The sequence below is a fragment of the Carassius gibelio genome, chromosome B16 (genome assembly GCF_023724105.1).
Source record: "Carassius gibelio isolate Cgi1373 ecotype wild population from Czech Republic chromosome B16, carGib1.2-hapl.c, whole genome shotgun sequence".
Taxonomy (NCBI): Eukaryota; Metazoa; Chordata; class Actinopteri; order Cypriniformes; family Cyprinidae; genus Carassius; species Carassius gibelio.
Genome location: NC_068411.1, coordinates 14,087,814 through 14,102,632, shown reverse-complemented (window position 1 = coordinate 14,102,632; position 14,819 = coordinate 14,087,814). Strand labels below are relative to the sequence as shown.

Here is a 14,819-nt window from a genome sequence, read left to right as displayed (position 1 = left end):
GCAGCTCATGCTCAAAAACCCACCAGGGTGGTTGAACTAAAGCAGTTCAGCAACACATGGACAGTTGTTGGATTATGTTCTCTTCAATATCAAAAAAACTGTATGCATTTAGCTCTGGTGTACGCATGTAAAAACAAAAAGTAAATAAAACAATTGAGCAGAATGTAAAATAAATTTTTCTTTAGTGAGTATATTTAGTGGAATAAATCCAATTTCAAGTTGAGACAATGGGTTGACAAATGACAGTGTGATACAAAAAGCAAATATTGCCTCTGCCCAGATGTGCAAATCAGGGGAAGAAAAAAAAAATCCTTGCATAAGATCCAGATTGGTCTATTTTTACATTTCTTTCTAATAACTTCTAATAAGATAATATTATAATACTGAAAGGGCTACAGTACTGTAACAAACACTTATTCGGTGCTCCAATCCACTTCACAGCAATGAATGAAATAAATTTAAAACATATGCATATAAATAAAGAAACCTATTTTCAAGTGTGAAAATAGGTGCTTGCAAAAGTGCTTGCAAAAAAAATGAAAATAGCTTTAAAAAAAGCTTATTATTACCCATCCACAGGCTCAATAATTGTCATAAGATAATGAGAGTTTTGCTTGCCAGTCTCATCTCTCTATAATGTCCAGCCTCAATACTGAAAAAGTGAAAACCTTTCCAATCTGCCTCTCTTAAGTGTAACTCAGGCATATGAACTTGCCAGAATCAGTCTATTATTTAAGGTGCACTTCAATCTTAAACACTTCAAAACCAAATATCCACAAAAAAAAACTAATGTTAACACCACAGACCATGAATCTAGAACAGTTTTAGAGCGGTGTATTAACACAACCTACATTAGGCAGGGATCAAAAGCCTGAGTTGGACATTACAAATGTTCGAGACGGTAACTTATAAACTTGAGTGTAGTCGTGGTCAAGAAAGGAAGAACGAGTTTAACATGACAAATTGGGATGTGGAATTTTTTTTGCAAGGATCAAGGCAACAGTGCTGTCAGTATCATTCGACTCTCTGTACTGTGGACTGGTTAGGAACAAGCATTGCAACACCTGTTAGAGGTTTTTACCATTTCTTAGCTGTATTAATGTTTGTCTTTACATAACTTCTGTGTTCAGTGAAAAGCTTGAGATGAAATGTTTTTGTACCCTTCATACCCATACCCAAGTTATCAATTTAACTTGTGATCCTTTTCACTTGATCCCCATGCAGTGCAGTTTTAGTTCAAGAATAAAAAAAAAAGACTGTAAGACATTCCCCACGTTAAGCAGCCCTATGAAAAAAAGGATAATAGGATAAACTGTTAATCATCCATGAGTAAATACATTAATATGTAACATAAATAATAATGTCGACTCAGGCTCTTGCACTGGTGTGATGGTAGTTTAATGAATACACTTACAATTCCTCGTTGTTGTTGTTGTTGATGATGTTGTTGAAGTACTCAGGCACATCATTTGATCTCTAGATTGGGTGAAAAGATGATAATTGGAAAACATCTGCAATGCATGTTCATTATCACACACCTATAGAAACCATCTTCAAAAAAAGTGCTTTAAAAATCCAATCAAATCTGTGGATGACTCACTCCATTCTCCAAAACGATCGGATGTTCTGGTAAAAACTCAGGTTTCTTCTTAGCCATTGGACAACTTGCCAACTTGATGAGGAAGTCCCGAGTGTAGCAAATTCTTTGGGCTATAGATTAAAATGACAACAACAACAACAAAGATTATTATTTTAACTCTACATTATCAGTGTGCATTGTTTTTTTTCTTCTAAATCCAGGTATAAATTATCTCCTTGATGCTTTTAAGGTTTTTATACTGAAGCAGACACTTGCCTTTCTTTTTCGGTTGGGGGCTGGTGCTTTGAAGATGCAGGATTTCATAGAAATGCTCCACTTTAATAATGTTATCCTGTCCACAGTAAAAAAAAAAAAAAAAAAAAAAATTACTGAGGGGGAAAAAAATGCCATTCAATTCTAAAGCATGCAAATATTAAAATTAGTCTTACTGGCTTTTCTACCGGCTTAACTTCAGCATAACTTTGGGGCACTATAATTGAGAAGTCCAAAGAAACACACCAGCACACACAGAAAAATATAATCAAACTGGAATCAACTGAAATATATTAACTGGCATATTTTAAGATAAAAAAACCAGTGGGAACATTCCCATGATCTTGTACCTTGATTTATGTTCAGACGGCGCAGAGGTCTCGCTGGTTCCAGATTTCTGATGATCCTTTTAGACACATCCATTGTTCTGCTCAAGGACAAATATTTTTGTATATTATTGTGTGACCAGCATTCAGTAATAAATGCATGTGTTTTCATTTTATTTTTTACATTTTCACCGCAAGCAACAGGACAATATCTGGCTTTATATGGATGTGGTGCACTAGAATCAGACATTTTTTTTTATTTTTATTAAATCATTTCATGTCCAAAAGCTATAAAATTATTAATAAAACAAGCTTGAGCATTCAGAAGTCAGAGTTCCTTCCCCCAACATTTAACTTAACAGCTAAAAAAAATAAGCACATAATCTAGGTTGCTCATGATATCCTATCCATGCCATTATGAAGTCAGGTATATCTGTTAAAAGTTATTATGCATTAACATCAAATTTTCAAGAGGTCATATTTAAGTTTAAGTAAATACTGGTCGTTTTATAGCTCAGCAACAGGTGTTTCTGGAACTCTTATCACAGCTGAACTGTGTACAATATTATCCTGTTTTACACTAACATCAAACAAATAAACTGTACAGTGCATTATAACTGAGGGAGATGGTCACCAATCTAAGGCAGGGTGTGCACACAGAACACAATATTCAGAAATATTACAAGGAAAAATGTATGATGATGGATGAGAGATAATGGCAGCTTCCCTAACACCACATCATCAAACCCAGTTCAGTTTTAATATTTCACACGAGTGGAATGAGTCAGGTACTTTATGAAAAACATCACGCCCTGCTGAACTGCGAAAACAAAGAACGGCACATACCAGTGTTAAATACGTGCAAAAAATACTCGAAATAAAGGAGACGTGAACTTTATTATCTGACTGACTCAATCTGCATCCACGGTGCTAGCTGCTAGCCACGATGACTGCGAACTTTTCTCTCGGTAAAATCTAGTTCTTACCACATAATATAATCTTCAAGACAGACAAAAAAATAACTCCGTTAATTAAGAATTTCACAACACAGTTAGTACAAAATAAAAGCCAAATTATAATACAGCTGCAACTTACAAGTTCTCACTGACCAAGCGTCCACCTCAGTCACCTCACCGCGCTGTCTGTCTCCGTCGTTTCCAAACACTCATTCCGCCTGAGCTCGTGACTCTCTTCTGTGCCTTCGTTTTCACCGTGGATGAACTCCGTCTCACATATTCACACACATACAAAGATATTTAATATATTTTTATCCCCATTTTTCATTGTTAGCCAGTTTTTGAGGGATTTTTTTTTATTCATTTGTCATTCAGCTAAATTAACAGGTCAGATCTCCTAGAACCAACATTAACATTATGATAAATCCGTAAAATGCTCTGTATCCACTGATGAGTCACTGATGTTTCCTCGTCTTCCATATATTAATAGTTCGTAAAGAAAAGGTTTTCAGTTATGATTTAGTCATGAGATAAATGTAAGGATTCACTAAACATTGAAATGTTTATAGGTAGACTATAGTTAAACTCTTCTTAAGTTGGGTGCTTTACAGAAATTACCAGAGTTAGTGTGTCGTTCATAATAAAGGCACTACATTTATTGAGTGCTAGTGTATTTACTTAAAAGTCCAAGGCTTTGAGTAACAATCTGAAAAAAAAATATTTTTGATTAACAAAGGCTTATTTTTGCCCCTTTTTTCTGATGATTTTTTTTTTTGTCTCAGTTACTTCTACATATCTACAATACTAATCATCTCCAAAATTCGTATTACCTTCTCCCGGTACTTTTTTAAGTGTCAGGCCCACACTTTTTTTACTTGAGCCATTGTACTGCAGTGACCTCTATTGGTTTCTTCTTTCTCAGTCGAGCACGTGATTGTTGAAAGCGTTGTTGTGATTACCAAAGCATTTGACTGACTACTGTTAAATACTGTGGTTTGAATCACTTGGAAAATGATCCCATGACAATAGACTTAGCACATTACAGAACAGTCTGTTAAACAAAAAGAAAAAAGACCTGAATGTTGATAAACTATCTACATTGTACAGCATACTGTGGTTGACAGCATGGAATAAGGATAAACTACATAATTTATAAAATCAACTTAAAAAATGCAAAATAATAGTATGCTAGCTATATATCAAGACAGACATCACAATATCGTTACACTGCAAATGAAACGGCCTTAACTGAGCAAGAAACCATTTTTGAACCACTGCAAGAAAAAAACATCACACTGTCAGAAAGAAATCAGAACAACAAGCTGATGCCTTTAATAGCATTAAACATGAACTGACAATTCAACTGGTTGTAGAAATTTACAATTTCACAATATTAAGAAGATTTGTTTAGATCTGATTTTATCTAAAAACTAAATATATTGGTGACATATTTAGTAAAATCTCAAATTGTAATCATTACTCTGGGGGAATAATCAACAGCACGAATAATACTGAGTCTAGATACTGTCACTGAAATGCATACAAATGCACTATTTTCAAACAGTCAAGATATCAAATATGAATCTAAATTAAAACAGTGTTTCAAATGCAGATTTATGAAAAGCAAGAAAAAAAATTAATTCTTCACTTGTTAATCAGTGAAAAAGCACATACAACTTTAAAAAAAGGAAATTAAGAAGACTGTAGTCTAAAAGCATTGCTACATAAACAAAATCTGAATTTTTCTGGTGCCAATTGGTCGTCCATTTAATTCTTGAAGAGCAGTGAGCGCCTCTCTGTGGGTTTCGAAAGCTACCGTTGCGGCCCGTTTAGGAGCTCCATTTCTATCATAAAGCAATGAGGCAGAACCTGGAATCACTCTGTATCCATAGAAGAAGTCATAAATCTCATCGGCCCTTATCTGAGAGGGTAGATTGACCAATTTCAGACAAATTGGACCGTCAAGTTGTTGGTCAGGTGATCCGTAACACTGACGTCCATTACCATCCGGTCCCGGCCCAAATGCGTCATTGCACCCAAAATTAGGCTCAAAGCGATCATGACCTCCATAACCCTGGTGCAAATTAGGCGGCATCACAAAATCATCTCGGGGCATCGGAGTGTTCGAAAAATGAGGACCATCGTTGAAAACTTCAGTTCTCTGGAAGTTCCTTTCTTGTGGGCTATCCATCAACTGGTCATTGACGCCAAACTTCTGCATCTGGCCAATCGTTATGCACTTAAGCATGACTTCCGATCCAAGAAACCTCTGTCCGTTTAGGGACTGTGCCGTCATGGCCTCCTTCTCAGATTGGAAAATCACCAAAGCCTCACCGAGCCCAGCTCCTCTTTCGTCTCGCAATAAGACAACCCTATCCTCTGAGAGTGGATATCCATGAAAGAAGTCCATGATCTCCACCTTACGGACGTCAAATGGGAGATTGCGCACGTAGAGACACCTCAACTGCGAGTCAGGATTGTTTCGTTGAGACTGGGGCCTTTCTGTGGAACGTCTCGACTCTTTTCCCTCATCTCTTGAGTCAACAGATGATTCCAACAAGGTGACCATTTTCTCCTTGGAGATGGGTGACACGTACACTACCTTGTTCATCAACATTTCCTTATTATGAGCCAAACCAGCACAATAGTCTGTGAGACTTCTAAACACCACAACAGCCGATCTTGACCTATCATCCTTTTTTTGGGCAAAGATAATAATCTGATCATCTTTCAAAGAAACCGGGTGAAGTAACACCCTCAAATCTCTCTTTTCAACCAGGTAAGGCAAGTTCTCAAACATGACGCAGTATTCTTCATGAGAGGGCGATCGTGATCTTGACTTGTAGGAAATGGGAGATCGAGACCTCGCTCGCTCTAAGGACGCTCTTTTCCGACTGTCCGATTTAACGAGTCCTCCTTCTGCCAGCCACTGCTCCTCGGAGCATCTTGTTAGTTGGATATACCGTGGTCCCATGTATTGTCGATCCCTCTTTAGACCTTCAACTGTATCCTGTTTGGTAGCGAAGCGCACAATACTATGGCCATTGAACTGTCCTCTGGGGTTTCTCAAAAACATAATGTCATCAATCTGTAACCCACTGAAAAAGGTATAGACGTTGTCCTTTGTCGCAGAGAATGGCATCCCTGTCAATTTCAGATAAACCTCATCTCTCTCTGACACGCTCCCTTCTCTCTGGTGCCGTGTCTCACTGAATGAAGATAGAGAAGGCCTGTTCCTCATCTCTTGATGATCCGGCCTCCGTATGTCTACTCTTGGGTCCTTATTGAATGGTATAGGACCTCGTTCCGCAGAAGGACTTTTGACAACCTCCTTGTACATGCCCCTGCTTTTTAACTCAGGCCTTTTAGTGCTTTCCTCGAGAACACTCTGCATTTCTGACTTGCTACTCAGGAGCAAGTTGACAGGAGAGCCCTTAATGCAGCCCCCCGAGCGGGTCATCGCTCGTCTCGCATCTTCATCAGATGCAAATATTATGAAAGCTTCCTCAAGCTCCCCACCAACTATATGAACCCCGCCATCAGGGATTCTGAGCCCAGTGAAGAAATTGCGAATGTCCTCAGAACCAGCTGTGATTCTGAGTCCCTGTAATCGGATGACCACAGCCATGATGGAGCACACACAACAGGACCTGCAGACAAAAGGGGCACATATAATAGCGTTATCGCTGACTCAACTACTGGCTCCGTATAACAATATTCAAAAGAGATCCCAACTTTCATTTTCAAACCAAGGTTAAACTGCAAAGTTATGTGAAACTGACTTCTCACAGCCAAAAAAAATAAATAAATAAAAATAAAACAGCAATAACAGCCAGTCTCCAGCAAATAACATCGTCTCCGGATCCAGAAAAACAACTTTGTTTCACAAGATTCGGATAAACAAGAAAGGCTAGTTTTACAACCTTCAACATCCTTCTTTCAGTTTCCACACCCAAATGTGATGAACTCCATTCACAATTAAAACTTATCAACTGACTACACTATCAGAGAGAAACTCTATATCAGTTTCAAGAATTTACAGATATCGCTACTAACATCCGTACAGCTAAGTCACATATAGCAAATATGATTAAACTCTGTTCGTTATAATTTTATGATATTCAGTTTCCAATAGAAACTTATAAACAGCAGACAATGGAGTATATCAACTCAGTATTTCAAATAACAAGGTTCTTAACATGAAGCTCAACAGCCACTTACATACTGTATAGCCATCAAACAATACAATTCAATTCAAATAATTCAATACACCGAACACACAATTCCACCTCACTTCAGTGCAACATCTGAACTATAAATGCTTTTAAATCAGTGGTTCTCAAGAAGGGGGCCTTAGCAAACTCAGTTTTGCTAAATTATGTTATTATTTAAATTTGATACGTTTTTGCATTTTTTTTAGACAGCACAGAGAAGGATAGAGACAGGAAAGCATGAGGAAGGTGAGCAGGGAACAAGACTGGCAAATGAACACGAGCTTTACTTCTAAAATAAAATTAATCATACTTAACATTTTAATGAATCATGTTTAATCATGGTTAAAGGGTTAATTCTAGTGCAGTGCGGTTTGAAAAAAAATTATGTCACGTTTTTTTCTAAATTATGCAGGTTTCCTAGTTTATGACGTTTTTTTTTTCATGCATAATCAGGTGTACAATGCATTTTCTGCTGGTTGATATTCCAAGACGTGCTTTTAGCCCGACAGCACCTGCATAAAATGGTTGTTCGGTCGACATCGGATTTTTGCAAACCAAAAACCCTCCAAACAACAGAACAGGCTCTTCTTTTTGGCACAAGTTCTGTGTCATGTTCTATTAGTTCTGCAGCATCCATCTTCCCTGCAACGCCTGTTTCACACATACTCCGTCTGCAGTGCGTATGCAGTCCGCAGCACGGACTCATTGTGGTTTCACACAGGACGCGTTTGCGGCCTGCTACTGATCCGCGTCTGTTTAGTCCACAAACACAATATTTGTTCATTGTTTTGATTTCATATCATGTAAAAAAAATATATATATATATATATGTATATATATATATATATATATATATATATATAATATATATATATATATATATTATATATATATATATATATATATATATTTTTTTTTTTTTTTTTTTTTTTTTTTCAGCATTGAGACTTTTATCACAGAAAAGTAACAATCTTTTATAGTTATAGACATTAGTTTAAACTCAATAAATATAAACAACACATTATTCATGTATTTTACTTCTAGGTTTGTATAATAAGCTGCTCAAGCAAGTGGCAAAACATTTATACACAATAATTAGCCTACTTTTCTTGTTAAAATATTTAAAATTAAAACATGCCTCGTGCCTTTTGCATTTAAATCTTTTCCCAAGCAATCCCACGGGTCTTAATGAACTTAGTTTTTCTGCCTCCATTAAAGTGAATATTTATATTGTCTTCCTTGTTTATCTAAAAGTGCACTTTTTCTTGTTTTAAACCTAGCCAAAAACCCATGTGTTGCGTGTGAAACAGCTTTAATTAGTATACATTTTAGTATACATTGTGAAATGACTGCATTTCCGTGTCAGTCCATGTGAATTTTTCCAGTGAACAATGCGCTTTCATTTTAATTCAGCACCTGCAGCACAGCAAAAATAGACTCGGTACGTAAACAATCGCTGCACTGCTGCAGATGCACCTGGAACGCCTCATGCAGTATGAACCCTGGAATCAGTTAACATTGGTGCGTAAAAAAAAAATATGCAACGCATACGCACTGCAGACGCTACCGCAGAGTATGCAGACAGAGTATGTGTGAAACAGGCGTTAAAACGTAACACCAGAGCACTACTGTGTTTACCCTTACCATGCCTCGCAGTCGCTGCTTAGAAGTGCAACATTGTAAAGGGTCTGCCTGAAACAGTGTCGCGCGGCCGCGGCGCAGCATGACGTTCGTTCTGAACGTTGAGTATTTAAATACATCGGTATGGCAGTATATTCAAAATTTATATCGTAACGAAAATATACACCGGTTTTTGGTATGAACAGGTATACCGCACAGCACTAGTTAGTTCACCCAAAAATGAAAATTAGGCCATAAATTACTCACCTTCAAGTCATCCTAGGTGTATATTAGAGCCCGACTGATATGGGTTTTTTGGGGCCGATACCAATATTACGGAATAAAAAAATTATCGATATATCGGCCAATATTCTTTGTGTATATTATAGTACAGTAGTTTTGACACTTTCCCATTCATGTGTCCAAACATTTGTCTGATACTATATGTAGAATACAGTAAATATATACAGTATATATATATATATATATATATATATATATATATATATACAGTAAACAGAATATATATATATATATATATATATATATATATATATATATATATATATAATTATTTACAATATAAATTCGCATCTTGCGCACTTTAATGCCCTTTGAATGTAATGTGTATGTTCCATTGGAACTGGAATCATAGCGGAAAGTCCACTTCGCAGGGCACTTATGGTTGATTAAGACAATCCTTGAATGCTGCCTGAAAATTGTTGACTGGTGTCACTATGTTGCAAACGCGTTGCCGGATCTCCACCAAATTTATGGTTTCCCTTCAGCTCGAGGGGCCCTCTCTAACACCACCCTCCGTGTGTTGGTAGCCCCCTGGGATCTATCGACATGGGGGTGATCTCATTCGAAAGAGGGCTTCTAGATGTACACTCAATTCACATTTGAGAGGGTTCCTCGAGCTGGAGGGATCCCCCGAATTAGGTGCGAATTCACCGCGCAATTATGGAAATATGGCCATTTAAAATTTCAAACAATGGAGTGAGCTCTGCTGGACAAGCCAATTTTATCTGCATTATATGTTATTTACATTTTTATGTAAATATTCGCCAATACTGATGTATCGTGACAGGCTCATATCGGCCAAACAATATATCGGTCGGGCTCTAGTGTATATGTTTTTCTTCATTCAGATGAATCCAGTGGGAGTAATATAAAAGACTGATCTTTCAAGCTGTTTAAATTGCTCAAAAGTGATGATAAAGACATTACAAAACAATTCTAAATAGAGTTTCACATAAATACTGTTGTTCTGAACTTTCAAAGAAAACTTAAAAAAAAACTAAACTGTTTTCAACATAATAATAATAGTTTTTAAACAGCAAATCAGAATATAAGAATGATTTTTGAAGGCTCATGTGACAGTGAAGACTCGAGTAATGTTAATAAATTGGCTTTGAAATCACATGAGTGAATTACATTTTAAAATACATTCATATAGAAAGCAGTTATTTTAAATTGTGAAAATATTTCTAAATTTTACTGTTTTTGCAGTACTTTGGATCAAATAAATGCAGGCTTGGTTAGCTGAAGAGACTTCTTCTAAATACAAACTTTTGACTTGTAGTGTATATATAATATATTTAATATGCCAATTCTTAATATTAAAATTAAGAAAAAGTTGTTTGAATCCGTGATTCAACGACTCACTCATAAACCTGCTTCACTTGTTTCACTACTGGATGAATCAGCGTTTTGGACGATACTCTTGAATGAATAATCCATTCATTGACAAATACATTAAGTCACTTTTCACAATGCAATCAACATATATGTTATTTGAAGCACAGTTACTTTGAAAAGGGGATTTGCTCTATTTTGATTGCTGACATAGACATCAATGTTTATATTTGAACTATAAACTTTACCCCGATATTTCTGTGATAATATAAATGACTATTGTCCACATTAAAAAAATAATAATAATAATATATATATATTTAAAAAAATGCATCGATTTGCTACAGGAGTCCTTTGTTTATTCTCCGGAGCTGTGTGAGACTTTTTTTTTTTTTTTTTTTTTTAATGGATGGGTGCTTTTTATTTATCTTATTTTGAACTGATGCATGCAACACCCACTGATTGCAATTAAACAACTTGAAAGATCAAAGACAATTTGTAATATTACTCCCACTGGATTCATCTGAAAGAAGAAAGTAATATACAGGTAGGAAGACTTGAAGGCGAGTGATTTATGTGCTAATTTTCATTTTTGGGTGAACTAACCCTTTAAGTCGTTACAGCATAAGTGCTAAAAGAAACACATTATTTTGTACAATGTGAGGCATTGGAGTAAAAAGGGTGGGAACCACTGCTTTAAATTAAAACAATGAGACGCAGTTTACCCTCGAGCAACCCTTCCATTTTAATACAAATTAACACACAGACTCACACCAAATGTAACGTACATCTGAACTGTCATGAAGTAAATTAATTACAACCATTTTCTATAAACTTCTCCCACTGACCATCCAGTAGGAACATCAAATGAGGCGTATTTTCAGTTGAAAAACACTTAGGAAGTAAAAGGAAGGCGTCTTCAACCTACTTTACAACAAAATATACAATTTTGCTGCATTTTCTATTTTACCAATGCACGACTGAGTTCTCATTTCCACAGCACAAACTACGTCTTCCGCTTCCTCATCCAGTCAAAAAAATATATATCAAAACACGTGTCACTTTTATCTCAAGCGGTTTAATCATAACACTTGCGAATATTACAAAAAAATAATCGACATATACGTTACACCTCTGTGTACCTCGCGTACTTTGCGGTGAGCCGCGAACAATCTGCTTTCTGAGGCACAACTACGCCAAAGCTAAGCTAGCCTTCACGATCATCGTCGATTTTAGCCAAACCAACAACTCAGCAGTTTTAAACCAGCACACTGACACGCGATGAAAAACCACGATCAACTCCGCGATAGCTTAAAACATTGGAAACAAAGAGTGCTGCGGTCTTCTGTAGTAACGTTATCAGTAATGCTGAACCTGAGAGGCCCAGAATGTGACGCGCGCTGCATTGATCAAACTTACACAAAACAAAGGAGATATAAATCCTTTACAAGAATAAAAGAATGAGAAATTAAATCGCGCTCTGTGATGTGTCGTCCGTCCGGTTCCCAAAGTGACTACGCAACGATTTCGCTGTTGTGATATCTGAAGCAAGCATAGAGAAGCAAGAAACTAGAGCATCCGCATCTCTTCCGCCGCCATCTGCAGAACTACGGAAACCCGGAGGTGCTGAACACTCAAACTCAAATGACACTCGAAACAGACAATGGACGCCTGTATCTGACCAGTTTCGTGCCGTTTCCCATGAATAAAGTATACGATTAAAAATAGATACGTTTACAAAATACACTACACACTTCAAAGATCTTGACTAAATAGCGTTAAATACGTCACGTGGTGTAACCAAGTTAAAACGCTTAATGTGACCTAAACAATAAAGGTCAAAGTATGTGCTGCTGAGAACCTTGACACATATCTCTAATTTGGTTTTCTTGTTGCATAACAAAATGGTTTCATTCATCATGGTTACACTAGCTACACCAATGTAGGCCTACATATCCTTTTGAAACAAATGTGCTTCACATTTCTTTTTAAGAAATAATAATGAAACATTATGCCAAACTGGCCAATATCTCTTTCTTCCACTAGTGAGATTTGTTTTTAGATTTGTGGTGTGTGTGTGTGTGTGTGTATACACTTGGTATAATTATAGATGCAATTAGGTCACATTGGCCTAAGATGGCCACACAACAAGAAAAACCCAAATGGTATGTTGCTAGTGTTAATTTAATACTTGATCTAAGGTTAACTGTGAAATCATTTACAATACAGTAATCACAGGCCTGTATTTCTTATAGTTTGACTATATCAAATTATTGAAGGGGACTCATCCCCCTCAGTAGTTATGGCCCTGGTTAGACATTCGTTTCACGCTTAGGGCAATAACAACCAAATGCCACTTGTTATCTGGCCATTTACAAACAACCTGATTTCAGAATGTTCCTCTGAGCAGATCCCTGTAAACTGAGATACAACAAAGGGTTACTGATTCACTGAACACAATGATGCCCTCATTGTAACCTCTGTGGGGCTTTAGACATGATAAAGGGGTTGTCCTGGTTACCATGGCTAGCTGCCAACCTTGCCTAATAATTATACTGAGCAGAGCACTGAGGTACTATATTCACAAATAAAAGTTCAGAAAATCGCAAAAAAGTAAGCATAAATAAAATACGCAAGAAGAAGAAGAATTCAGTAAATGCCTTAATTGTATCCAAACATACAGGCCTGTCATTAGGTGGGACCTGTGGTGAATTTGGAAGTGTTCTCGCTGTGAATTTGAAATGAACCATGTTTAGACAGAAAAGGCCCCTTTGAAGATACCAACATGACATCAGACCTGTAGAAGCAAGAAAATATAAAGATTTACAAATAGTTCAACAAATGTGGGTCTTTTGAGGAGAGGAAGAGATGCAGCTGTGTTCAGTGGGTGTTAATAGTTTTGTAGAGGGCTCTGTCCACTACGGGGCACCACCTGGAACTGTCAGGATGTGTCCTACTGGAAACTCATCACACATTTCCTCATGAAGCTGAGAGGACCTGTCGACTGAACAGTGAGATAAAGATGAGCATTAACTACTGACATATCATACCCTGATTAACAAGGCTCAAGTACTTGTGCATAAACACCAAACAACAAATGTGATTATGAAGTAAAACTACTATTTTTAACAGCCTTAATTCAGCTGAAATTGCCAATAAAGTTTCTAAGTAATCTATTGGTTTTATTTGTTTTGTTTTTCTATAGGTTTACTCTCAACACACTGTTGCAAGTTATTCATGTTGTGAAATGAAAAGACCACAGATGAGATAGAGTGCAATGATACCTGTGGCTTGAGATGTCTGTTAGTTGTTCTAGTTAGAATATCTGCCATCAAGTATATAATTAGTAACTAAACAAACTGACTCCATTGTCTACCACAGAAAACATCAAACAACACTCAGACATTAAAAGTTAAAATGTACCTAGTGGTATCTGTGGGATCATTAAGCAAAGCATTTAACAATTTATTGACATGAAATGTCTTTTAAAACTCTTTATTTATACAATAAAAAACAATGCAGGTTTAATGGTTAAAACCGGATTCATTCAAAGGGCTTTTCATAAAACTACACACACATCAGTATACAAATTAAATCTAGTTTTTATTAAGATGTTGCTTAATACAACAGATTGAGAAATGTCTGTTAATAATAATAATAATTGTTATTATTATTCAGAGAAAAGTCATACAAAGTTTATAACAGGTCATGATATGCATTTCGGTCTCCACATAAACCACAAGCTGTTTAAAATTATATCTTAAAACTATCTAGTATTTTAATTTGATGTATTTTTAATTTATTGCTGTTAATATTTTGTTACTAGCGCTTATATAAATTACAAGAAATAATAAGTTATACAATAGCAACTGGTACATTTTTCACTGTATTTATTAGAAACTAATAGTCCTTTGCTACTTATTAGTATGAAACAGATCTTCAAAACTACTGGAATTGTTACAAAAAGATAAGTAGGCCTACTAATAGTACCTAAAACAATAATAGTTGCTATTAAAGTGGAGCAAGTGTAAGCAACATTTTAATTCAATGGCAAAAATATGCAATTGTTTATGATCAAACCTGAATAGTCATCTGTCACTCACTATTGGGAAAGTGACTAGTAGCTAAAGCAATAAATGTCTCATAAATACTTTCAAGTGGCATTAACAAACAAGCCACTACTAGATTACTTAGCCTACTACTAAGACATCAC

The 14,819-nt window shown here is 36.2% G+C and overlaps 2 protein-coding genes across 4 annotated transcripts; both read right to left on the bottom strand.

The window, feature by feature from the left end:
* Positions 1-165: 165 nt before the first annotated feature.
* gra (granulito) lies at positions 166-4,318 on the bottom strand. Of its 3 annotated transcripts, none has more exons than XM_052579685.1 (8): positions 3,753-4,318; positions 3,274-3,405; positions 2,203-2,279; positions 2,029-2,069; positions 1,856-1,931; positions 1,601-1,710; positions 1,415-1,476; positions 166-1,285 (listed from the first exon to the last, which is right to left on the bottom strand). In XM_052579685.1, the coding sequence occupies exons 3-8, from the start codon at positions 2,273-2,275 to the stop codon at positions 1,276-1,278; spliced, it is 372 nt and encodes a 123-aa protein (XP_052435645.1). In that variant the 5' UTR covers positions 2,276-2,279; positions 3,274-3,405; positions 3,753-4,318; the 3' UTR covers positions 166-1,275. The 3 variants fall into 3 exon arrangements, with proteins under 3 accessions (XP_052435645.1, XP_052435643.1, XP_052435646.1); XM_052579683.1 differs by having other exon boundaries at positions 3,965-4,318; XM_052579686.1 differs by having other exon boundaries at positions 3,274-4,318.
* Positions 4,319-4,442: 124 nt separating this feature from the next.
* On the bottom strand, positions 4,443-8,140 carry rbm12bb (RNA binding motif protein 12Bb). The gene has a single exon (XM_052579682.1). The coding sequence runs from the start codon at positions 6,760-6,762 to the stop codon at positions 4,855-4,857; it is 1,908 nt and encodes a 635-aa protein (XP_052435642.1). The 5' UTR covers positions 6,763-8,140; the 3' UTR covers positions 4,443-4,854.
* Between the last annotated feature and the right edge of the window lie 6,679 nt (positions 8,141-14,819).

Coding starts and splice junctions, on each gene's coding strand:
- gra (XM_052579686.1), bottom strand. CDS start 2,275: ATGGATGTGTCTAAAAGGATCATCAGAAATCTGGAACCAGCGAGACCT. Junction 1,711..1,855: donor CCCCCAACCGAAAAAGAAAG/GCAAGTGTCTGC, acceptor TTTAATCTATAG/CCCAAAGAATTTGCTACACT. Junction 1,477..1,600: donor CGATCGTTTTGGAGAATGGA/GTGAGTCATCCA, acceptor CACCCAATCTAG/AGATCAAATGATGTGCCTGA.
- rbm12bb (XM_052579682.1), bottom strand. CDS start 6,762: ATGGCTGTGGTCATCCGATTACAGGGACTCAGAATCACAGCTGGTTCT.